The following is a 26,625-nucleotide window of genomic DNA, read 5'->3' on the forward strand; positions in this document are numbered from 1 at the left end:
TCCCTGTCATTAGGTCACTTTCCCCCTACGTGGGACTGTCCCTTTAACCCATTAAACACGTCCCTGTTATTAGGTCACTTTGCCCCTACGTGGGACTGTCCCTTTAACCCATTACACATGTCCCTGTCATTAGGTCACTTTGCCCCTACGTGGGACTGACCCTTTAACCCATTACACACGTCCCTGTCATTAGGTCACTTTGCCCCTACGTGGGACTGTCCCTTTAACCCATTTACCACGTCCCTGTCATTAGGTCACTTTGCCCCTACGTGGGACTGACCCTTTAACCCATTACACACGTCCCTGTCATTAGGTCACTTTGCCCCTACGTGGGACTGTCCCTTTAACCCATTAACCACGTCCCTGTCATTAGGTCACTTTGCCCCTACGTGGGACTGTCCCTTTAACCCATTTCACACGTCCCTGTCATTAGGTCACTTTGCCCCTACGTGGGACTGACCCTTTAACCCATTACACACGTCCCTGTCATTAGGTCACTTTGCCCCTACGTGGGACTGCCCCTTTAACCCATTAAACACGTCCCTGTCATTAGGTCACTTTGCCCCTACGTGGGACTGTCCCTTTAACCCATTAACCACGTCCCTGTCATTAGGTCACTTTGCCCCTACGTGGGACTGCCCCTTTAACCCATTAAACACGTCCCTGTCATTAGGTCACTTTGCCCCTACGTGGGACTGTCCCTTTAACCCATTAAACACGTCCCTGTCATTAGGTCACTTTGCCCCTTCGTGGGACTGACCCTTTAACCCATTAAACACGTCCCTGTCATTAGGTCACTTTGCCCCTATGTGGGACTGACCCTTTAACCCATTAAACACGTCCCTGTCATTAGGTCACTTTGCCCCTACGTGGGACTGACCCTTTAACCCATTACACACGTCCCTGTCATTAGGTCACTTTGCCCCTACGTGGGACTGACCCTTTAACCCATTAAACACGTCCCTGTCATTAGGTCACTTTGCCCCTACGTGGGACTGACCCTTTAACCCATTAAACACGTCCCTGTCATTAGGTCACTTTGCCCCTACGTGGGACTGACCCTTTAACCCATTAAACACGTCCCTGTCATTAGGTCACTTTGCCCCTACGTGGGACTGACCCTTTAACCCATTAAACACGTCCCTGTCATTAGGTCACTTTGCCCCTACGTGGGACTGACCCTTTAACCCATTAAACACGTCCCTGTCATTAGGTCACTTTGCCCCTACGTGGGACTGACCCTTTAACCCATTAAACACGTCCCTGTCATTAGGTCACTTTGCCCCTACGTGGGACTGCCCCTTTAACCCATTAAACACGTCCCTGTCATTAGGTCACTTTGCCCCTACGTGGGACTGTCCCTTTAACCCATTAACCACGTCCCTGTCATTAGGTCACTTTGCCCCTACGTGGGACTGCCCCTTTAACCCATTAAACACGTCCCTGTCATTAGGTCACTTTGCCCCTATGTGGGACTGTCCCTTTAACCCATTAAACACGTCCCTGTCATTAGGTCACTTTGCCCCTACGTGGGACTGACCCTTTAACCCATTAAACACGTCCCTGTCATTAGGTCACTTTGCCCCTACGTGGGACTGTCCCTTTAACCACGTCCCTGTCATTAGGTCACTTTGCCCCTACGTGGGACTGACCCTTTAACCCATTACACACGTCCCTGTTATTAGGTCACTTTGCCCCTACGTTGGACTGACCCTTTAACCCATTAAACACGTCCCTGTCATTAGGTCACTTTGCTCCTACGTGGGACTGTCCCTTTAACCAATTACACACGTCCCTGTCATTAGGTCACTTTGCTCCTACGTGGGACTGACCCTTTAACCCATTAACCACGTCCCTGTCATTAGGTCACTTTGCCCCTACGTGGGACTGACCCTTTACCCATTACACACGTCCCTGTCATTAGGTCACTTTGCCCCTACGTGGGACTGACCCTTTACCCATTACACACGTCCCTGTCATTAGGTCACTTTGCCCCTACGTGGGACTGACCCTTTACCCATTACACACGTCCCTGTCATTAGGTCACTTTGCCCCTAAGTGGGACTGACCCTTTACCCATTACACACGTCCCTGTCATTAGGTCACTTTGCCCCTACGTGGGACTGACCCTTTACCCATTACACACGTCCCTGTCATTAGGTCACTTTGCCCCTACGTGGGACTGACCCTTTACCCATTACACACGTCCCTGTCATTAGGTCACTTTGCCCCTACGTGGGACTGACCCTTTACCCATTACACACGTCCCTGTCACTGGGTCACTTTGCCCCTACGTGGGACTGACCCTTTACCCATTACACACGTCCATGTCATTAGGTCACTTTACCCCTACGTGGGACTGACCCTTTACCCATTACACACGTCCCTGTCATTAGGTCACTTTGCCCCTACGTGGGACTGACCCTTTAACCCATTAAACACGTCCCTGTCATTAGGTCACTTTGCCCCTACGTGGGACTGACCCTTTACCCATTAAACACGTCCCTGTCATTAGGTCACTTTGCCCCTACGTGGGACTGTCCCTTTAACCCATTAACCACGTCCCTGTCATTAGGTCACTTTCCCCCTACGTGGGACTGTCCCTTTAACCCATTAAACACGTCCCTGTTATTAGGTCACTTTGCCCCTACGTGGGACTGTCCCTTTAACCCATTACACATGTCCCTGTCATTAGGTCACTTTGCCCCTACGTGGGACTGACCCTTTAACCCATTACACACGTCCCTGTCATTAGGTCACTTTGCCCCTACGTGGGACTGTCCCTTTAACCCATTAACCACGTCCCTGTCATTAGGTCACTTTGCCCCTACGTGGGACTGACCCTTTAACCCATTACACACGTCCCTGTCATTAGGTCACTTTGCCCCTACGTTGGACTGTCCCTTTAACCCATTAACCACGTCCCTGTCATTAGGTCACTTTGCCCCTACGTGGGACTGTCCCTTTAACCCATTTCACACGTCCCTGTCATTAGGTCACTTTGCCCCTACGTGGGACTGACCCTTTAACCCATTACACACGTCCCTGTCATTAGGTCACTTTGCCCCTACGTGGGACTGACCCTTTAACCCATTACACACGTCCCTGTCATTAGGTCACTTTGCCCCTACGTGGGACTGTCCCTTTAACCACATCCCTGTCATTAGGTCACTTTGCCCCTACGTGGGACTGTCCCTTTAACCCATTAACCACGTCCCTGTCATTAGGTCACTTTGCCCCTACGTGGGACTGCCCCTTTAACCCATTAAACACGTCCCTGTCATTAGGTCACTTTGCCCCTACGTGGGACTGTCCCTTTAACCCATTAACCACGTCCCTGTCATTAGGTCACTTTGCCCCTACGTGGGACTGCCCCTTTAACCCATTAAACACGTCCCTGTCATTAGGTCACTTTGCCCCTACGTGGGACTGTCCCTTTAACCCATTAAACACGTCCCTGTCATTAGGTCACTTTGCCCCTACGTGGGACTGACCCTTTAACCCATTAAACACGTCCCTGTCATTAGGTCACTTTGCCCCTACGTGGGACTGACCCTTTAACCCATTAAACACGTCCCTGTCATTAGGTCACTTTGCCCCTACGTGGGACTGACCCTTTAACCCATTACACACGTCCCTGTCATTAGGTCACTTTGCCCCTACGTGGGACTGACCCTTTAACCCATTAAACACGTCCCTGTCATTAGGTCACTTTGCCCCTACGTGGGACTGACCCTTTAACCCATTAAACACGTCCCTGTCATTAGGTCACTTTGCCCCTATGTGGGACTGACCCTTTAACCCATTAAACACGTCCCTGTCATTAGGTCACTTTGCCCCTACGTGGGACTTACCCTTTAACCCATTAAACACGTCCCTGTCATTAGGTCACTTTGCCGCTACGTGGGACTGACCCTTTAACCCATTAAACACGTCCCTGTCATTAGGTCACTTTGCCCCTACGTGGGACTGACCCTTTAACCCATTAAACACGTCCCTGTCATTAGGTCACTTTGCCCCTACGTGGGACTGACCCTTTAACCCATTAAACACGTCCCTGTCATTAGGTCACTTTGCCCCTACGTGGGACTGACCCTTTAACCCATTAAACACGTACCTGTCATTAGGTCACTTTGCCCCTACGTGGGACTGACCCTTTAACCCATTAAACACGTCCCTGTCATTAGGTCACTTTGCCCCTACGTGGGACTGCCCCTTTAACCCATTAAACACGTCCCTGTCATTAGGTCACTTTGCCCCTACGTGGGACTGTCCCTTTAACCCATTAACCACGTCCCTGTCATTAGGTCACTTTGCCCCTACGTGGGACTGCCCCTTTAACCCATTAAACACGTCCCTGTCATTAGGTCACTTTGCCCCTACGTGGGACTGACCCTTTAACCCATTAAACACGTCCCTGTCATTAGGTCACTTTGCCCCTACGTGGGACTGACCCTTTAACCCATTAAACACGTCCCAGTCATTAGGTCACTTTGCCCCTACGTGGGACTGACCCTTTAACCCATTAAACACGTCCCTGTCATTAGGTCACTTTGCCCCTACGTGGGACTGACCCTTTAACCCATTAAACACGTCCCTGTCATTAGGTCACTTTGCCCCTACGTGGGACTGACCCTTTAACCCATTAAACACGTCCCTGTCATTAGGTCACTTTGCCCCTACGTGGGACTGCCCCTTTAACCCATTAAACACGTCCCTGTCATTAGGTCACTTTGCCCCTACGTGGGACTGACCCTTTAACCCATTACAAACGTCCCTGTCATTAGGTCACTTTGCCCCTACGTGGGACTGACCCTTTAACCCATTAAACACGTCCCTGTCATTAGGTCACTTTGCCCCTACGTGGGACTGACCCTTTAACCCATTAAACACGTCCCTGTCATTAGGTCACTTTGCCCCTACGTGGGACTGACCCTTTAACCCATTAAACACGTCCCTGTCATTAGGTCACTTTGCCCCAAGTGGGACTGACCCTTTAACCCATTAAACACGTCCCTGTCATTAGGTTACTTTGCCCCTATGTGGGACTGACCCTTTAACCCATTAAACACGTCCCTGTCATTAGGCCACTTTGCCCCTACGTGGGACTGACCCTTTAACCCATTAAACACGTCCCTGTCATTAGGTCACTTTGCGCCTACGTGGGACTGACCCTTTAACCCATTAAACACGTCCCTGTCATTAGGTCACTTTGCCCCTACGTGGGACTGACCCTTTAACCCATTAAACACGTCCCTGTCATTAGGTCACTTTGCCCCTACGTGGGACTGACCCTTTAACCCATTAAACACGTCCCTGTCATTAGGTCACTTTGCCCCTACGTGGGACTGACCCTTTAACCCATTAACCACGTCCCTGTCATTAGGTCACTTTGCCCCTACGTGGGACTGACCCTTTAACCCATTAAACACGTCCCTGTCATTAGGTCACTTTGCCCCTACGTGGGACTGACCCTTTAACCCATTAACCACGTCCCTGTCATTACGTCACTTTGCTCCTACGTGGGACTGACCCTTTAACCCATTAACCACGTCCCTGTCATTAGGTCACTTTGCTCCTACGTGGGACTGACCCTTTAACCCATTAAACACGTCCCTGTCATTAGGTCACTTTGCCCCTACGTGGGACTATCCCTTTAACCCATTAAACACGTCCCTGTCATTAGGTCACTTTGCTCCTACGTGGGACTGACCCTTTAACCCATTAAACACGTCTCTGTCATTAGGTCACTTTGCCCCTACGTGGGACTGACCCTTTAACCCATTACACACGTCCCTGTCATTAGGTCACTTTGCCCCTACGTGGGACTGACCCTTTAACCCATTAAACACGTCTCTGTCATTAGGTCACTTTGCCCCTACGTGGGACTGTCCCTTTAACCCATTAAACACGTCCCTGTCATTGGGTCACTTTGCCCCTACGTGGGACTGACCCTTTAACCCATTACACACGTCCCTGTCATTAGGTCACTTTGCCCCTACGTGGGACTGACCCTTTAACCCATTAAACACGTCCCTGTCATTAGGTTACTTTGCCCCTATGTGGGACTGACCCTTTAACCCATTAAACACGTCCCTGTCATTAGGTCACTTTGCCCCTACGTGGGACTGACCCTTTAACCCATTAAACACGTCCCTGTCATTAGGTCACTTTGCCCCTACGTGGGACTGACCCTTTAACCCATTAAACACGTCCCTGTCATTAGGTCACTTTGCCCCTACGTGGGACTGACCCTTTAACCCATTAAACACGTCCCTGTCATTAGGTCACTTTGCCCCTACGTGGGACTGACCCTTTAACCCATTAAACACGTCCCTGTCATTAGGTCACTTTGCCCCTACGTGGGACTGACCCTTTAACCCATTAAACACGTCCCTGTCATTAGGTCACTTTGCCCCTACGTGGGACTGACCCTTTAACCCATTAAACACGTCCCTGTCATTAGGTCACTTTGCCCCTACGTGGGACTGACCCTTTAACCCATTAAACACGTCCCTGTCATTAGGTCACTTTGCCCCTACGTGGGACTGTCCCTTTAACCCATTAACCACGTCCCTGTCATTAGGTCACTTTGCCCCTACGTGGGACTGCCCCTTTAACCCATTAAACACGTCCCTGTCATTAGGTCACTTTGCCCCTACGTGGGACTGACCCTTTAACCCATTAAACACGTCCCTGTCATTAGGTCACTTTGCCCCTACGTTGGACTGACCCTTTAACCCATTAAACACGTCCCTGTCATTAGGTCACTTTGCCCCTACGTGGGACTGACCCTTTAACCCATTAAACACGTCCCTGTCATTAGGTCACTTTGCCCCTACGTGGGACTGACCCTTTAACCCATTAAACACGTCCCTGTCATTAGGTCACTTTGCCCCTACGTGGGACTGACCCTTTAACCCATTAAACACGTCCCTGTCATTAGGTCACTTTGCCCCTACGTGGGACTGACCCTTTAACCCATTAAACACGTCCCTGTCATTAGGTCACTTTGCCCCTACGTGGGACTGTCCCTTTAACCCATTAACCACGTCCCTGTCATTAGGTCACTTTGCCCCTACGTGGGACTGCCCCTTTAACCCATTAAACACGTCCCTGTCATTAGGTCACTTTGCCCCTACGTGGGACTGACCCTTTAACCCATTAAACACGTCCCTGTCATTAGGTCACTTTGCCCCTACGTTGGACTGACCCTTTAACCCATTAAACACGTCCCTGTCATTAGGTCACTTTGCCCCTACGTGGGACTGACCCTTTAACCCATTAAACACGTCCCTGTCATTAGGTCACTTTGCCCCTACGTGGGACTGACCCTTTAACCCATTACACACGTCCCTGTCATTAGGTCACTTTGCCCCTACGTGGGACTGACCCTTTAACCCATTAAACACGTCCCTGTCATTAGGTCACTTTGCCCCTACGTGGGACTGACCCTTTAACCCATTAAACACGTCCCTGTCATTAGGTCACTTTGCCCCTATGTGGGACTGTCCCTTTAACCCATTACACACGTCCCTGTCATTAGGTCACTTTGCCCCTACGTGGGACTGACCCTTTAACCCATTAAACACGTCCCTGTCATTAGGTCACTTTGCCCCACAGTGTTTTATAAGTTTGCGAGGGTGTCGCGCGCAAAGCTTGGAAAGCAACGGCGCGTCTCTAATTATAACTAACGTGGCGGAGGAGGTGACACGGCAAAAAATACATCTGTTTACGAGTTGGCGCGTCCCAGAATTGCGGGATATAAATAGGCCCCAGAAGCCAGGTTGCTCAGACGGGGACGAGAGAGATCCCACCGGTCTCCTAGGTCCGAATAAACGCCCCTCTCCCCCCCCCCCCTCAAGATGTCCCGGGAGACTTTCGCGTTCACGGCGGGCGCGCTGCGGGCGCTGCAGGCGCAAAAGGAGGTGCTGGAGAACGAAGACCGCCGGCGGGCGGCGAGCCAAGAGTGCCTCCGGCGCAGGGCTCTGCCCTCCAGCCGAGACGGCCGCCTTGCCGCGGCGGCGACGCGGAGACCCCGTTACTGCCGGGACGCGGCCGTCCACAACGCGCTGTACACGGGGGACGCGGAGCGTCTGCGGGGTATATTCCGGGAGGAGGGGTCCGCCGATGTCCTGGTGGAGACGTTGAGCGAGGAGCTGCGGTGGTCGGCCGAGATGGGTAAGAGGGTGACGCGGGGGCGGAGGCGGGGGCGGGCGCGGGGGGGAAGTGACCCCGCTGGGGGGTTACGGGCGCGGAGGAGGCGGTCCCGGTGATGGACAGAGACAGCTGCTGGGAGGCAAGGTCATACCGAGGAGTTACAGGGAGGGGTTATATGGGGTAATAGGGGGAGTTATAGGGACAGGTTATATGGGGTAATAGGGGGAGTTATAGGGAGGGGGTATATGGGGTAATAGGAGGAGTTATAGGGACAGGTTATATGGGGTAATAGGGGGAGTTATAGGGAGGGGGTATATGGGGTAATAGGGGGAGTTATAGGGACAGGTTATATGGGGTAATAGGGGGAGTTATAGGGAGGGGGTATATGGGGTAATAGGAGGAGTTATAGGGAGCGGTTATATGGGGTAATAGGAGGAGTTATAGGGACAGGTTATATGGGGTAATAGGGGGAGTTATAGGGAGGGGGTATATGGGGTAATAGGAGGAGTTATAGGGAGCGGTTATATGGGGTAATAGGAGGAGTTATAGGGAGCGGTTATATGGGGTAATAGGAGGAGTTATAGGGAAGGGTTATATGGGGTAATAGGAGGAGTTATAGGGAGGGGTTATATGGGGTAATAGGAGTTATAGGGAGCGGTTATATGGGGTAATAGGAGGAGTTATAGGGAGGGGTTATATGGGGTAATAGGAGGCGTTATAGGGAGGGGTTATATGGGGTAATAGGAGGAGTTATAGGGAGCGGGTATATGGGGTAATAGGAGGAGTTATAGGGAAGGGTTATATGGGGTAATAGGAGGAGTTATAGGGAGGGGTTATATGGGGTAATAGGAGGAGTTATAGGGAGGGGTTATATGGGCTAATAGGCGGAGTTATAGGGAGAGGGTATATGGGGTAATAGGAGGCGTTATAGGGAGGGGTTATATGGGGTAATAGGAGGAGTTATAGGGAGCGGTTATATGGGGTAATAGGAGGAGTTATAGGGAGGGGTTATATGGGGTAATAGGAGGAGTTATAGGGAGCGGTTATATGGGGTAATAGGAGGAGTTATAGAGAGGGGGTTATATGGGGTAATAGGAGGAGTTATAGGGAGGGGTTATATGGGGTCATAGGAGGAGTTATAGGGAGGGGGTTATATGGGGTAATAGGAGGAGTTATAGGGAGGGGGTTATATGGGGTAATAGGAGGAGCTATAGGGAGGGGTTATATGGGGTAATTGGAGGAGTTATAGGGAGCGGGTATATGGGGTAATAGGAGGAGTTATAGGGAGGGGTTATATGGGGTAATAGGAGGAGTTATAGGGAGTGGGTATATGGGATAATAGGAGGAGTTATAGGGAGCGGTTATATGGGGTAATAGGAGGAGTTATAGGGAGGGGGTATATGGGGTAATAGGAGGAGTTATAGGGAGGGGTTATATGGGGTAATAGGAGGAGTTATAGGGAGGGGGTATATGGGGTAATAGGAGGAGTTACAGGGAGGGGGCATATGGAGTAATAGGAGGTGTTATAGGGAGCGGGTATATGGGGTTATAGGAGGAGTTATAGGGAGAGGGTATATGGGGTAATAGGAGGCGTTATAGGGCTATACTATATTTTGGGGTGACCTTTTCTCCCTCAGGCCTCTGGTCTCTGACCCCCAGAAAGGCGCACATCTCCCCCCTGCGGATCACGGCCGGCCGCGGCTACACGGAGTGCGTCCGCCTGCTGCTGACCCGCGGCGCGGATATCGGCGGCACGGCGGGGGGGCGGGGGGCCCTGCACGACGCCTGCGAGGGCCACCACGCCGACACGGCCCTCCTGCTGCTGAGCCACGGCGCGGACCCCAACCTGCAGAGCGAGGACGGCCGGACCCCCCTCCACCTCTGCACCACCCCGGAGACGCTGGAGTGGGTATCTAGGCTGGCAGTGCCACCCGTGCATGTATGGGGGGTGGGGAGTGGACGAGTACGGGTTGGGATGGTCTGGCACGGAACACATCCAGCAACAGTGCCGGTCAGCCCCGCGGAATGCCATTCTAAACCCCCCCACCACATGGCAGAGCCAGCCTGTGCCAACTACGCTCTGCCCACGCAGTAAGGGTTAGGCTGGCACTGCTGGGCAGAGTGGAGGGTTTGGCAGGGCTGTGCGTGTTGGCACTGGTATGTGTTGGTGGTGGGGGGGGGGGCTTAGCATGGCACGTGTTGGGATAGGCTGGCACTGCCCATGGATGTCAGTGCTGTGCTAACCAGGGCATGCGGTGTATAAACAGTGGGCATGGTAAGTCAGCATGTGGGCAAGGATGGCACTGCTGCTGCTCTACTCATTAATGTACAGAGTGGCAGTGCCAGGCATATGTATAAGGCAGAGGGAGGCTGGCACTGCCACTGATAAAGTTTTGTTCAGTAATGTTATTGTATGTGCTAGCGCGGTAAGACTGGCACTGCCACGCTCAGTGCTTTGGTGCATCGTTGAAATGGCGTGGAGGTTGGCAGCGGCCTTGTGTGTTCTCTATATACTACAGATGTGTGTTAGTGAGACTGGCACTGCCCACGCGGTACTGTGCCTCTGTATGTAATTGGCATTGTAATGGGAGTTAGTGAGGGTGAGGCTGGCACTGCCACCCTGTACTGTGCCTCTGTATGTAATTGGCATATTAATGGGAGTTGGTGAGGGGGTGAGGCTGGCACTGCCACGCTGTACTGTGCCTCTGTATGTAATTGGCATATTAATGGGAGTTGGTGAGGGGGTGAGGCTGGCACTGCCACGCTGTACTGTGCCTCTGTATGTAATTGGCATAGTAATGGGAGTTAGTGAGGGGGTGAGGCTGGCACTGCCATGCTGTACTGTGCCTCTGTATGTAATTGGCATAGTAATGGGAGTTAGTGAGGGGGTGAGGCTGGCACTGCCCACGCTGTACTGTGCCTCTGTATGTAATTGGCATATTAATGGGCGTTAGTGAGGGGGTGAGGCTGGCACTGCCACGCTGTACTGTGCCTCTGTATGTAATTGGCATATTAATGGGAGTTAGTGAGGGGGTGAGGCTGACACTGCCCACGCTGTACTGTGCCTCTGTATGTAATTGGCATATTAATGGGAGTTAGTGAGGGGGTGAGGCTGGCACTGCCCACGCTGTACTGTGCCTCTGTATGTAATTAGCATAGTAATGGGAGTTAGTGAGGGGGTGAGGCTGGCACTGCCATGCTGTACTGTGCCTCTGTATGTAATTAGCATATTAATGGGCGTTAGTGAGGGGGTGAGGCTGGCACTGCCACGCTGTACTGTGCCTCTGTATGTAATTGGCATATTAATGGGAGTTAGTGAGGGGGTGAGGCTGGCACTGCCACGCTGTACTGTGCCTCTGTATGTAATTGGCATATTAATGGGCGTTAGTGAGGGGGTGAGGCTGGCACTGCCACGCTGTACTGTGCCTCTGTATGTAATTGGCATAGTAATGGGAGTTAGTGAGGGGGTGAGGCTGGCACTGCCATGCTGTACTGTGCCTCTGTATGTAATTGGCATATTAATGGGAGTTGGTGAGGGGGTGAGGCTGGCACTGCCACGCTGTACTGTGCCTCTGTATGTAATTGGCATATTAATGGGAGTTAGTGAGGGGGTGAGGCTGGCACTGCCCACGCTGTACTGTGCCTCTGTATGTAATTGGCATATTTATGGGAGTTAGTGAGGGGGTGAGGCTGGCACTGCCCACGCTGTACTGTGCCTCTGTATGTAATTAGCATAGTAATGGGAGTTAGTGAGGGGGTGAGGCTGGCACTGCCCACGCTGTACTGTGCCTCTGTATGTAATTGGCATAGTAAAGGGCGTTAGTGAGGGGGTGAGGCTGGCACTGCCACGCTGTACTGTGCCTCTGTATGTAATTAGCATATTAATGGGCGTTAGTGAGGGGGTGAGGCTGGCACTGCCACGCTGTACTGTGCCTCTGTATGTAATTGGCATATTAATGGGAGTTAGTGAGGGGGTGAGGCTGGCACTGCCACGCTGTACTGTGCCTCTGTATGTTATTGGCATAGTAATGGGTGTTAGTGAGGGGGTGAGGCTGGCACTGCCACGCTGTACTGTGCCTCTGTATGTAATTGGCATATTAATGGGAGTTAGTGAGGGGGTGAGGCTGGCACTGCCACGCTGTACTGTGCCTCTGTATGTAATTGGCATAGTAATGGGAGTTAGTGAGGGGGTGAGGCTGGCACTGCCCACGCTGTACTGTGCCTCTGTATGTAATTGGCATAGTACTGGGAGTTAGTGAGGGGGTGAGGCTGGCACTGCCCACGCTGTACTGTGCCTCTGTATGTAATTGGCATAGTACTGGGAGTTAGTGAGGGGGTGAGGCTGGCACTGCCCACGCTGTACTGTGCCTCTGTATGTAATTGGCATAGTAATGGGAGTTAGTGAGGGGGTGAGGCTGGCACTCCCCACGCTGTACTGTGCCTCTGAAGGTAATTGGCATATTAATGGGCGTTAGTGAGGGGGTGAGGCTGGCACTGCCATGCTGTACTGTGCCTCTGTATGTAATTGGCATATTAATGGGAGTTAGTGAGGGGGTGAGGCTGGCACTGCCCACGCTGTACTGTGCCTCTGTATGTAATTGGCATAGTAATGGGAGTTAGTGAGGGGGTGAGGCTGGCACTGCCCACGCTGTACTGTGCCTCTGTATGTAATTGGCATATTAATGGGAGTTAGTGAGGGGGTGAGGCTGGCACTGCCCACGCTGTTCTGTTCCTCTGTATGTAATTGGCATAGTTCTGGGAGTTAGTGAGGGGGTGAGGCTGGCACTGCCCACGCTGTACTGTGCCTCTGTATGTAATTGGCATAGTAATGGGAGTAAGTGAGGGGGTGAGGCTGGCACTGCCACGCTGTACTGTGCCTCTGTATGTAATTGGCATATTAATGGGAGTTAGTGAGGGGGTGAGGCTGGCACTGCCCACGCTGTTCTGTTCCTCTGTATGTAATTGGCATAGTTCTGGGAGTTAGTGAGTGGGTGAGGCTGGCACTCCCCACGCTTTACTGTGCCTCTGTATGTAATTGGCATATTAATGGGCGTTAGTGAGGGGGTGAGGCTGGCACTGCCATGCTGTATTGTGCCTCTGTATGTAATTGGCATATTAATGGGCGTTAGTGAGGGGGTGAGGCTGGCACTGCCCACGCTGTACTGTGCCTCTGTATGTAATTGGCATAGTACTGGGAGTTAGTGAGGGGGTGAGGCTGGCACTGCCATGCTGTACTGTGCCTCTGTCTGTAATTGGCATAGTAATGGGAGTTAGTGAGGGGGTGAGGCTGGCACTGCCACGCTGTACTGTGCCTCTGTATGTAATTAGCATATTAATGGGCGTTAGTGAGGGGGTGAGGCTGGCACTGCCACGCTGTACTGTGCCTCTGTATGTAATTGGCATATTAATGGGAGTTAGTGAGGGGGTGAGGCTGGCACTGCCACGCTGTACTGTGCCTCTGTATGTAATTGGCATAGTAATGGGAGTTAGTGAGGGGGTGAGGCTGGCACTGCCAAGCTGTACTGTGCCTCTGTATGTAATTGGCATATTAATGGGAGTTGGTGAGGGGGTGAGGCTGGCACTGCCACGCTGTACTGTGCCTCTGTATGTAATTGGCATATTAATGGGAGTTAGTGAGGGGGTGAGGCTGGCACTGCCCACGCTGTACTGTGCCTCTGTATGTAATTGGCATTTTAATGGGAGTTAGTGAGGGGGTGAGGCTGGCACTGCCACGCTGTACTGTGCCTCTGTATGTAATTAGCATATTAATGGGCGTTAGAGAGGGGGTGAGGCTGGCACGGCCACGCTGTACTGTGCCTCTGTATGTAATTAGCATATTAATGGGCGTTAGAGAGGGGGTGAGGCTGGCACTGCCACGCTGTACTGTGCCTCTGTATGTAATTAGCATATTAATGGGCGTTAGTGAGGGGGTGAGGCTGGCACTGCCACGCTGTACTGTGCCTCTGTATGTAATTGGCATAGTAATGGGAGTTAGTGAGGGGGTGAGGCTGGCACTGCCACGCTGTACTGTGCCTCTGTATGTAATTGGCATATTAATGGGAGTTAGTGAGGGGGTGAGGCTGGCACTGCCACGCTGTACTGTGCCTCTGTATGTAATTGGCATAGTAATGGGAGTTAGTGAGGGGGTGAGGCTGGCACTGCCCACGCTGTACTGTGCCTCTGTATGTAATTGGCATAGTACTGGGAGTTAGTGAGGGGGTGAGGCTGGCACTGCCCACGCTGTACTGTGCCTCTGTATGTAATTGGCATAGTAATGGGCGTTAGTGAGGGGGTGAGGCTGGCAATGCCACGCTATACTGTGCCTCTGTATGTAATTGGCATAGTAATGGGAGTTAGTGAGGGGGTGAGGCTGGCACTCTCCACGCTGTACTGTGCCTCTGAAGGTAATTGGCATATTAATGGGCGTTAGTGAGGGGGTGAGGCTGGCACCGCCATGCTGTACTGTGCCTCTGTATGTAATTGGCATATTTATGGGAGTTAGTGAGGGGGTGAGGCTGGCACTGCCCACGCTGTACTGTGCCTCTGTATGTAATTGGCATAGTAATGGGAGTTAGTGAGGGGGTGAGGCTGGCACTGCCCACGCTGTTCTGTGCCTCTGTATGTAATTGGCATATTAATGGGAGTTAGTGAGGGGGTGAGGCTGGCACTGCCCACGCTGTTCTGTTCCTCTGTATGTAATTGGCATAGTTCTGGGAGTTAGTGAGGGGGTGAGGCTGGCACTGCCCACGCTGTACTGTGCCTCTGTATGTAATTGGCATAGTAATGGGAGTAAGTGAGGGGGTGAGGCTGGCACTGCCACGCTGTACTGTGCCTCTGTATGTAATTGGCATATTAATGGGAGTTAGTGAGGGGGTGAGGCTGGCACTGCCCATGCTGTTCTGTTCCTCTGTATGTAATTGGCATAGTTCTGGGAGTTAGTGAGGGGGTGAGGCTGGCACTGCCCACGCTTTACTGTGCCTCTGTATGTAATTGGCATATTAATGGGCATTAGTGAGGGGGTGAGGCTGGCACTGCCATGCTGTACTATGCCTCTGTATGTAATTGGCATATTAATGGACGTTAGTGAGGGGGTGAGGCTGGCACTGCCCACGCTGTACTGTGCCTCTGTATGTAATTGGCATAGTACTGGGAGTTAGTGAGGGGGTGAGGCTGGCACTGCCACGCTGTACTGTGCCTCTGTATGTAATTGGCATATTAATGGGCGTTAGTGAGGGGGTGAGGCTGGCACTGCCACGCTGTACTGTGCCTCTGTATGTAATTGGCATATTAATGGGAGTTAGTGAGGGGGTGAGGCTGGCACTGCCATGCTGTACTGTGCCTCTGTCTGTAATTGGCATAGTAATGGGCGTTAGTGGGGGGGTGAGGCTGGCACTGCCACGCTGTACTGTGCCTCTGTCTGTAATTGGCATAGTAATGGGCGTTAGTGAGGGGGTGAGGCTGGCACTGCCACGCTGTACTGTGCCTCTGTATGTAATTGGCATAGTAATGGGAGTTAGTGAGGGGGTGAGGCTGGCACTGCCCACGCTGTACTGTTCCTCTGTATGTAATTGGCATATTAATGGGAGTTAGTGAGGGGGTGAGGCTGGCACTGCCCACGCTGTACTGTGCCTCTGTATGTAATTGGCATAGTAATGGGAGTTAGTGAGGGGGTGAGGCTGGCACTGCCCACGCTGTACTGTGCCTCTGTATGTAATTGGCATATTAATGGGAGTTAGTGAGGGGGTGAGGCTGGCACTGCCCACGCTGTTCTGTTCCTCTGTATGTAATTGGCATAGTTCTGGGAGTTAGTGAGGGGGTGAGGCTGGCACTGCCCACGCTGTACTGTGCCTCTGTATGTAATTGGCATAGTAATGGGAGTTAGTGAGGGGGTGAGGCTGGCACTGCCACGCTGTACTGTGCCTCTGTATGTAATTGGCATATTAATGGGAGTTAGTGAGGGGGTGAGGCTGGCACTGCCACGCTGTACTGTGCCTCTGTCTGTAATTGGCATAGTAATGGGCGTTAGTGAGGGGGTGAGGCTGGCACTGCCACGCTGTACTGTGCCTCTGTATGTAATTGGCATAGTAATGGGAGTTAGTGAGGGGGTGAGGCTGGCACTGCCACGCTGTACTGTGCCTCTGTATGTAATTGGCATAGTAATGGGCGTTAGTGAGGGGGTGAGGCTGGCACTGCCCACGCTGTACTGTGCCTCTGTATGTAATTGGCATAGTACTGGGAGTTAGTGAGGGGGTGAGGCTGGCACTGCCCACGCGGTACTGTGCCTCTGTATGTAATTGGCATAGTAATGGGCGTTAGTGAGGGGGTGAGGCTGGCACTGCCACGCTGTACTGTGCCTCTGTATGTAATTGGCATAGTAATGGGCGTTAGTGAGGGGGTGAGGCTGGCACTGCCACGCTGTACTGTGCCTCTGTATGTAATTGGCATAGTAATGGGCGTTAGTGAGGGGGTGAGGCTGGCACTGCCATGCTGTACTGTGCCTCTGTATGTAATCGGCATATTAATGGGAGTTAGTGAGGGGGTGAGGCTGGCACTGCCACGCTGTACTGTGCCTCTGTATGTAATCGGCATATTAATGGGAGTTAGTGAGGGGGTGAGGCTGGCACTGCCACGCTGTACTGTGCCTCTGTATGTAATTGGCATAGTACTGGGAGTTAGTGAGGGGGTGAGGCTGGCACTGCCCACGCGGTACTGTGCCTCTGTATGTAATTGGCATAGTAATGGGCGTTAGTGAGGGGGTGAGGCTGGCACTGCCATGCTGTACTGTGCCTCTGTATGTAATCGGCATATTAATGGGAGTTAGTGAGGGGGTGAGGCTGGCACTGCCACGCTGTACTGTGCCTCTGTATGTAATCGGCATATTAATGGGAGTTAGTGAGGGGGTGAGGCTGGCACTGCCACGCTGTACTGTGCCTCTGTATGTAATTGGCATATTAATGGGAGTTAGTGAGGGGGTGAGGCTGGCACTGCCATGCTGTACTGTTCCTCTGTATGTAATTGGCATAGTACTGGGAGTTAGTGAGGGGGTGAGGCTGGCACTGCCACGCTGTACTGTGCCTCTGTATGTAATTGGCATAGTAATGGGAGTTAGTGAGGGGGTGAGGCTGGCACTGCCATGCTGTACTGTGCCTCTGTATGTAATTGGCATAGTAATGGGCGTTAGTGAGGGGTGAGGCTGGCACTGCCGCGCTGTACTGTGCCTCTGTATGTAATTGGCATAGTAATGGGAGTTAGTGAGGGGGTGAGGCTGGCACTGCCCATGCTGTACTGTGCCTCTGCATGTAATTAGCATAGTAATGGGAGTTAGTGAGGGGGTGAGGCTGGCACTGCCCATGCTGTACTGTGCCTCTGTATGTAATTGGCATATTAATGGGAGTTAGTGAGGGGGTGAGGCTGGCACTGCCACGCTGTACTGTGCCTCTGTATGTAATTGGCATAGTAATGGGAGTTAGTGAGGGGGTGAGGCTGGCACTGCCATGCTGTACTGTGCCTCTGTATGTAATTGGCATAGTAATGGGAGTTAGTGAGGGGGTGAGGCTGGCACTGCCCATGCTGTACTGTGCCTCTATATGTAATTGGCACAGTAATGGGAGTTAGTGAGGGGGTGAGGCTGGCACTGCCACGCTGTACTGTGCCTCTGTATGTAATTGGCATATTAATGGGCGTTAGTGAGGGGGTGAGGCTGGCACTGCCACGCTGTACTGTGCCTCTGTATGTAATTGGCATAGTAATGGGCGTTAGTGAGGGGGTGAGGCTGGCACGGCCACGCTGTACTGTGCCTCTGTATGTAATTGGCATAGTAATGGGAGTTAGTGAGGGGGTGAGGCTGGCACTGCCACGCTGTACTGTGCCTCTGTATGTAATTGGCATAGTAATGGGAGTTAGTGAGGGGGTGAGGCTGGCACTGCCCACGCTGTACTGTGCCTCTGTATGTAATTGGCATAGTAATGGGAGTTAGTGAGGGGGTGAGGCTGGCACTGCCCACGCTGTACTGTGCCTCTGTATGTAATTGGCATATTAATGGGAGTTAGTGAGGGGGTGAGGCTGGCACTGCCACGCTGTACTGTGCCTCTGTATGTAATTGGCATAGTAATGGGAGTTAGTGAGGGGGTGAGGCTGGCACTGCCCACGCTGTACTGTGCCTCTGTATGTAATTGGCATAGTACTGGGAGTTAGTGAGGGGGTGAGGCTGGCACTGCCCACGCTGTACTGTGCCTCTGTATGTAATTGGCATAGTAATGGGAGTTAGTGAGGGGGTGAGGCTGGCACTCTCCACGCTGTACTGTGCCTCTGAAGGTAATTGGCATATTAATGGGCGTTAGTGAGGGGGTGAGGCTGGCACTGCCATGCTGTACTGTGCCTCTGTATGTAATTGGCATATTTATGGGAGTTAGTGAGGGGGTGAGGCTGGCACTGCCCACGCTGTACTGTGCCTCTGTATGTAATTGGCATAGTAATGGGAGTTAGTGAGGGGGTGAGGCTGGCACTGCCCACGCTGTACTGTGCCTCTGTATGTAATTGGCATATTAATGGGAGTTAGTGAGGGGGTGAGGCTGGCACTGCCCACGCTGTTCTGTTCCTCTGTATGTAATTGGCATAGTTCTGGGAGTTAGTGAGGGGGTGAGGCTGGCACTGCCCACGCTGTACTGTGCCTCTGTATGTAATTGGCATAGTAATGGGAGTAAGTGAGGGGGTGAGGCTGGCACTGCCACGCTGTACTGTGCCTCTGTATGTAATTGGAATATTAATGGGCGTTAGTGAGGGGGTGAGGCTGGCACTGCCATGCTGTACTGTGCCTCTGTATGTAATTGGCATAGTAATGGGCGTTAGTGAGGGGGTGAGGCTGGCACTGCCCACGCTGTTCTGTTCCTCTGTATGTAATTGGCATAGTTCTGGGAGTTAGTGAGTGGGTGAGGCTGGCACTCCCCACGCTTTACTGTGCCTCTGTATGTAATTGGCATATTAATGGGCGTTAGTGAGGGGGTGAGGCTGGCACTGCCATGCTGTACTGTGCCTCTGTATGTAATTGGCATATTAATGGGCGTTAGTGAGGGGGTGAGGCTGGCACTGCCCACGCTGTACTGTGCCTCTGTATGTAATTGGCATAGTACTGGGAGTTAGTGAGGGGGTGAGGCTGGCACTGCCACGCTGTACTGTGCCTCTGTATGTAATTGGCATATTAATGGGCGTTAGTGAGGGGGTGAGGCTGGCACTGCCACGCTGTACTGTGCCTCTGTATGTAATTGGCATATTAATGGGAGTTAGTGAGGGGGTGAGGCTGGCACTGCCCACGCTGTTCTGTTCCTCTGTATGTAATTGGCATAGTTCTGGGAGTTAGTGAGTGGGTGAGGCTGGCACTCCCCACGCTTTACTGTGCCTCTGTATGTAATTGGCATATTAATGGGCATTAGTGAGGGGGTGAGGCTGGCACTGCCATGCTGTACTGTGCCTCTGTATGTAATTGGCATATTAATGGGCGTTAGTGAGGGGGTGAGGCTGGCACTGCCCACGCTGTACTGTGCCTCTGTATGTAATTGGCATAGTACTGGGAGTTAGTGAGGGGGTGAGGCTGGCACTGCCACGCTGTACTGTGCCTCTGTATGTAATTGGCATATTAATGGGCGTTAGTGAGGGGGTGAGGCTGGCACTGCCACGCTGTACTGTGCCTCTGTATGTAATTGGCATATTAATGGGAGTTAGTGAGGGGGTGAGGCTGGCACTGCCACGCTGTACTGTGCCTCTGTCTGTAATTGGCATAGTAATGGGCGTTAGAGAGGGGGTGAGGCTGGCACTGCCACGCTGTACTGTGCCTCTGTATGTAATTGGCATAGTAATGGGAGTTAGTGAGGGGGTGAGGCTGGCACTGCCCATGCTGTACTGTTCCTCTGTATGTAATTGGCATATTAATGGGAGTTAGTGAGGGGGTGAGGCTGGCACTGCCCACGCTGTACTGTGCCTCTGTATGTAATTGGCATAGTAATGGGAGTTAGTGAGGGGGTGAGGCTGGCACTGCCCACGCTGTACTGTGCCTCTGTATGTAATTGGCATAGTAATGGGAGTTAGTGAGGGGGTGAGGCTGGCACTGCCCACGCTGTTCTGTTCCTCTGTATGTAATTGGCATAGTTCTGGGAGTTAGTGAGGGGGTGAGGCTGGCACTGCCCACGCTGTACTGTGCCTCTGTATGTAATTGGCATAGTAATGGGAGTAAGTGAGGGGGTGAGGCTGGCACTGCCACGCTGTACTGTGCCTCTGTATGTAATTGGCATAGTAATGGGAGTTAGTGAGGGGGTGAGGCTGGCACTGCCACGCTGTACTGTGCCTCTGTCTGTAATTGGCATAGTAATGGGAGTTAGTGAGGGGGTGAGGCTGGCACTGCCACGCTGTACTGTGCCTCTGTATGTAATTGGCATAGTAATGGGAGTTAGTGAGGGGGTGAGGCTGGCACTGCCACGCTGTACTGTGCCTCTGTATGTAATTGGCATAGTACTGGGAGTTAGTGAGGGGGTGAGGCTGGCACTGCCCACGCGGTACTGTGCCGCTGTATGTAATTGGCATAGTAATGGGCGTTAGTGAGGGGGTGAGGCTGGCACTGCCACGCTGTACTGTGCCTCTGTATGTAATTGGCATAGTAATGGGCGTTAGTGAGGGGGTGAGGCTGGCACTGCCCACGCTGTACTGTGCCTCTGTATGTAATTGGCATAGTAATGGGAGTTAGTGAGGGGGTGAGGCTGGCAATGCCACGCTGTACTGTGCCTCTGTATGTAATTGGCATAGTAATGGGCGTTAGTGAGGGGGTGAGGCTGGCACTGCCATCCTGTACTGTGCCTCTGTATGTAATTGGCATAGTAATGGGCGTTAGTGGGGGGGTGAGGCTGGCACTGCCCATGCTGTACTGTGCCTCTGTATGTAATTGGCATAGTAATGGGCGTTAGTGAGGGGGTGAGGCTGGCACTGCCATGCTGTACTGTGCCTCTGTATGTAATTGGCATAGTAATGGGCGTTAGTGAGGGGGTGAGGCTGGCACTGCCATGCTGTACTGTGCCTCTGTATGTAATTGGCATATTAATGGGCGTTAGTGAGGGGGTGAGGCTGGCACTGCCCACGCTGTACTGTGCCTCTGTATGTAATTGGCATAGTAATGGGCGTTAGTGAGGGGGTGAGGCTGGCACTGCCACGCTGTACTGTGCCTCTGTATGTAATTGGCATAGTAATGGGCGTTAGTGAGGGGGTGAGGCTGGCACTGCCCACGCTTATAACTTCCCGCCTCACCGCTCTCCTGCCCTGTTCCAGATGTGCCCAGCTGCTTCTGGAGTATGGTGCCTTGGTCAACCTCCCTTGCCGCTACACCCGTGCCACCCCCTTACACGTGGCATCCGGCCGTGGCCTGGAAGAGCACGTGGCCCTCTACCTGCACCACGGCTCGGACCCCTGCGCCCGCAACCGGGAGGGCGAGACGCCCGTCAACTCGGCGTGCGCCGGCTCCGACTGCCCCGGCGACTTCGCCCGCTATTACGGGGTGGTGCGGCGGCTGCTGAAGGACGGGGGGGACCCCGCCACCCCCGGCAAGAAGGGCCACGGCCCCCTTCACAATGCCAGCGCCAACTGCCACGGGCGGCTGGCCCAGCTGCTGCTGGACCACGGGGCGCGCGTGGACGTGGCCAACAGCGCCGGGTACACGCCCCTGGACTGCGCCCTGCAGGTGTGCGCCGACTACCCGGAGTGCCAGCCGCACGAGCTGGCGCGGACGCTGCTCAACCACGGAGCCGCCTCGCCCAGCGCCAAGGTGAGTCTGGGGGCATCGCTGCACCCGGGGGGGGAGGGGGGGTGTATATTATGGCGATTTGGTGAATAATCTCTTCCCCCCCCTTAGATGTTTCGCCTCTGTGCGGCCTTGCCCCAAACCTTTGAGGTTCTCCTCAACTCCTTTGACCGGATCCCCCTCGGAGACTCATGGGTGGAAGCGGTGCCCCCCGAAATATGGGAGGTAAGTGCCTCTCCCACCCCCCACCCCCAATCTTATGTACTCCCACCCCATCTCTTCTCCTAACCCCCCTCTCCTCCTTCAACCTCTCGTAATGCCCCTCAATTTCCCCCTCTCCTCTCTCCTAACCCCTCTCCAAACCCTTTCTGTTCCCTCCCTCCTTCTCCTAACCCCCTCTCCTCCTCCCCTATCCCCCTCTCCTCCTCCCCTATCCCCCTCCCCTATCCCCCTCTCCTCCTCCCCTATCCCCCTCTCCTCCTCCCCTATCCCCCTCTCCTCCTCCCCTATCCCCCTCTCCTCTTCTAACCTCTTCTCTCCCCCACATACACCGCACTGTTACCCTCCCCCCACCCCCTCTCTCTCTCCCCCCCCCCCCGACTCCGCAGGAATACCGCACCTTCTACGACTCCGTCTTGCGGGCGTCCAACCAACCTCGCCCTCTGCTGCACCTCGCCCGCTGCGCCCTCAGGGCGCAACTCGAGGGGCCGCACCAGCGGGCCCTAGCGCACCTGGGGTTACCGCCCGCACTTACCGCCTACCTCCTGCTGCAGCCCGAAGGCGTCGTCTACTGAGCACACCGGGGGTTCCTGCTGGTGCTTTTATCTCTCTCTTATCCTGGTCCCTTTCTTAACTGGTCCCTCCACATCTGATTTTTCGTCTTGTTGGACGCAGAAGTGTGAACTTGCCGCCCTCCCCCCATTCCAGAGACCCCGCTGTTAATGGGGTGGCTGCGGGTGAATTCAATAAAGGATTTCAATAAACTGATGTCTGATTTTTTTGGGGGGGGGGGGGGTAAGGACCAGAATTAAACACGTCCCTGTCTGTCACATCTGTGAGCACGTGACCTGCATACAGGACAAGGGTTAATACTGACGCTCACACGCTGGCCCAGTTTTCACCTCCGCAAAGGTTCCTCAAATTAACAGTATCTCCCCTAAACTCGTCCCCATATACCACCTGTCACGAACAGCACACACGTGAGCACGTGACTTGGATATGCAACCAGGGTTAATACACCCGCCTACTCTCGCCAACTCCCCTTTCCCCTGCGCAAAGGTACCTCCAACGAGTTAATATTATCCCCTTACTCAACTGCAATCATATCTATCCACTGCCACCGCCCGAGATAGTTATGCAAATAAAAAGATGTTAAATTAATATCTGCCAGGGTCTCAGGTCCCTGTTTATTGTAGAAAAGCTATGCACTTTAACACACACACAAATCCGTTGTAGCAAAATGTGTCTGAAAATGTAAATACTCTCTCCAGAGCGTGCAACAGTTCATTCAGAGCCCAAAGCATCACTTATTAAATGTTTTAATATATGTATAAAAATACAGTGCTTAGATTACAGAAAAAGGATGACAAGAACATACAATTACAGTAAATGTGGGGCAGTTGATTAAAATAACAGGATACAACAGAAATCCCTATACATATATTACGTTATCATAGCTCACGGTTTTCTCCCAGAGAGGTCACAGGCGCAGGAAGATGAGACTTCACGTGTTTAGCAGAAAACACACCTCTGTTGAGATCTGATTTTCATCATCTTTGCTAAGACTTCTATCTTATTCCCCCCCCCCCCCCCCCCCCCATTGAAACAACGTAAACCCACCCCGTCATAAATTAGCTGCGAGATTGACAGTTTTATGACGGAGTAAAGAAGGGGGAAAAAAAGGGTGTGTGTGCTGAGCACACGCATTTTAAGTGAAACTTCTTTGTCACACATTGTATTTGTAATGGTGCTGTTTTTAATTAAAAATCAAAACACAATTTCAGTGACAAAACACAAAGAAGTGTGACTTAGAACGAACGTGCATGGCACTAATATATTTATACTGTGAATTCCGTGTGTTTGACTGTGTGTGTCTGTCTATGTGACTGTGCCTGTCAGTGTGACTCTGGGAGTGTGTGTGGTGACTGTGTGTGACTCTGGGAGTGTGTGTGGTGACTGTGTGAGACTCTGGGAATGTGTGTGTGTGTGTGTGTGAGACTCGTGGAATGTGTGTGAGACTCGTGGAATGTGTGTGTGTGTGTGTGTGTGTGACTCTGGGTGTGTGTGTGTGTGTGTGAGACTCTGGGAATGTGTGTGTGTGACTCTGGGAATGTGTGTGTGAGACTCTGGGAATGTGTGTGTGTGTGTGTGTGTGTGTGTGTGTATGACTCTAGGAGTGTGTGTGTGAGACTGGGAATGTGTGTGTGTGACTCTGGGAATGTGTGTGTGTGACTCTGGGAATGTGTGTGTGACTGGAAGTGTGTGTGTGTGAGACTCTGGGAATGTGACTGTGTGACTCTGGGAGTGTGTGTGGTGACTGTGTGTGACTCTGGGAGTGTGTGTGTGACTGGGAGTGTTTGTGTGTGCGAGACTGGGAATGTGTGTGTGTGACTCTGGGAGTGTGTGTGTGTGTGTGTGTGTGAGAGACTCTGGGAATGTGTGACTGGGAGTGTGTGTGACTCTGGGAGTGTGTGTGTGTGACTCTGGGAATGTGTGACTGTGTTACTCTGGGAGTGTGTGTGTGTGAGACTCTGGGAATGTGTGACTGTGTGACTCTGGGAGTGTGTGTGACTCTGGGAGTGTGTGTGACTCTGGGAATGTGTGACTGTGTGACTCTGGGAGTGTGTGTGTGTGAGACTCTGGGAATGTGTGACTGTGTGACTCTGGGAGTGTGTGTGACTCTGGGAGTGTGTGTGTGTGACTCTGGGAATGTGTGACTGTGTGACTCTGGGAGTGTGTGTGTGTGAGACTCTGGGAATGTGTGACTGTGTGACTCTGGGAGTGTGTGTGACTCTGGGAGTGTGTGTGACTCTGGGAGTGTGTGTGACTCTGGGAGTGAGACTTTTTTGTCTGCTTCAGCTCCGGGATGTCGGGGGACACGGCTCTCTCACTCTCTCCCTGCCCGGTGTTCCCGGCTCCTCTCCCCGCCCGGTGTTCCCGGCTCCTCTCCCCCCCCTCGGTCCGGCCTCTGTTTGGTGGCGCCCATGCGCAGAGGCCCGCAACCATGCACAGTAGCTGATGGCCGTTAGGGCGCATGCGTGCTGGAAGAGGGGAGAGCGCGAGTGCACTTGTAGGCGGACAAGGGCGGTGCTTGTACTTCGTTACAAGTCAATACATTTTTCCCATGAGGATCCTGTAGCCGCCAACAAAGAAGTGTCACTTTAACCTGCTACAAACGACGACGTATAGATTTTGCCTCTGTATATAACCGCACTCGTAACTTCCCGCCTCTAACACTGAGACACGCGCGAGTTACATTAACAGATTCTGGCGCTCCTTACGGACTAATCACGGCCGTCTTAATCCAACATTGGAGTGACAAAGGAATATCTGTCCCTTAGTACTTGCTAGACCGAATGTGTCTGTAATCATTACAAGGAAAACTTTGCCAGGGATACACACACGTAACCTTTAGTAGCTGCAGTAGATGACATGACGATAGTCTCCTTTTTAATAAAGTCCTTTGCCGGTATGTCACCTCTCTCGGGAGTGCACCAGTAATTATTCACAAACCTTGAGGCTGACAGAATAGTATCTGGTTAGGGTGTAAGACCTTCTACACCCACATGTTCCTTTTAGTGGGCTATCCATTGAGAAATTAAGTTCCCTTTGAAGCCAGAAAATGACATCCACCCAAATTGTTGCACCATTAACCCCTGAAGCACCAGATGGATTGAAAAACATAATATCTCAATGATATTATCGTGACACTGTCAACCAGTCACTTCACCCCTACGCGGGACTGTCCCATTAAACACGTCCCCGTCATTAGGTCACTTTGCTCCTACGTGGGACTGTCCCTTTAACCCATTAAACACATCCCTGTCATTAGGTCACTTTGCTCCTAGGTGGGACTGACCCTTTAACCCATTAAACACGTCCCTGTAATTATTTCACTTTGCCCCTACGTGGGACTGACCCTTTAACCCATTAACCACATCCCTGTCATTAGGTCACTTTGCTCCTATTTGGGACTGACCCTTTAACCCATTAAACACGTCCCTGTAATTATTTCACTTTGCCCCATACGCGGGACTGGCCCTTTGACCCAGTGATTCCCAACAGGGAAATAAAGTCTGTAATGGGGGGACCCCAAGCAGTATAGGGGGGTCCTGAGTGACAGGCAGTGGGGGGGGGGTTAGAGGGGGAGAGTGACAGCAGTGGGGGGGTTAGAGGGGGAGAGTGACAGGCAGTGGGGGGGATACAGGGGGTGAGTGACAGGCAGTGGGGGGGGGGGTTACAGGGGGAGAGTGACAGGCAGTGGGGGGGGAGTTACAGGGGGAGAGTGACAGGCAGTGGGGGGGGGGGGGACTTACAGGGGGTGAGTGACAGGCAGTGGGGGGTTACAGGGGGTGAGTGACAGGCAGTGGGGGGGGGGGGTTAGAGGGGGAGAGTGACAGGCAGTGGGGGGGGTTAGAGGGGGAGAGTGACAGGCAGTGGGGGGGATACAGGGGGTGAGTGACAGGCAG

At 52.6% G+C, this 26,625-nt stretch overlaps 1 protein-coding gene across 1 annotated transcript; it reads left to right on the forward strand.

The window, feature by feature from the left end:
• The first annotated feature begins 7,787 nt into the window (after positions 1–7,787).
• On the forward strand, positions 7,788–22,920 carry LOC142481550 (ankyrin repeat and SOCS box protein 16-like). The gene is made up of 5 exons (XM_075582939.1): positions 7,788–8,181; positions 9,798–10,065; positions 21,469–21,961; positions 22,049–22,162; positions 22,546–22,920. Exons 1-5 carry the CDS (start codon positions 7,866–7,868, stop codon positions 22,729–22,731), a joined length of 1,377 nt encoding a protein of 458 aa, XP_075439054.1. The 5' UTR covers positions 7,788–7,865; the 3' UTR covers positions 22,732–22,920.
• The last annotated feature ends 3,705 nt before the right edge of the window (positions 22,921–26,625 follow it).

Source organism: Ascaphus truei, unplaced genomic scaffold (genome assembly GCF_040206685.1).
Source record: "Ascaphus truei isolate aAscTru1 unplaced genomic scaffold, aAscTru1.hap1 HAP1_SCAFFOLD_2792, whole genome shotgun sequence".
NCBI classification, from domain to species: Eukaryota; Metazoa; Chordata; class Amphibia; order Anura; family Ascaphidae; genus Ascaphus; species Ascaphus truei.

Coding starts and splice junctions, on each gene's coding strand:
- LOC142481550 (XM_075582939.1), top strand. CDS start 7,866: ATGTCCCGGGAGACTTTCGCGTTCACGGCGGGCGCGCTGCGGGCGCTG. Junction 8,182..9,797: donor GCGGTGGTCGGCCGAGATGG/GTAAGAGGGTGA, acceptor TTTCTCCCTCAG/GCCTCTGGTCTCTGACCCCC. Junction 21,962..22,048: donor CCGCCTCGCCCAGCGCCAAG/GTGAGTCTGGGG, acceptor CCCCCCCCTTAG/ATGTTTCGCCTCTGTGCGGC.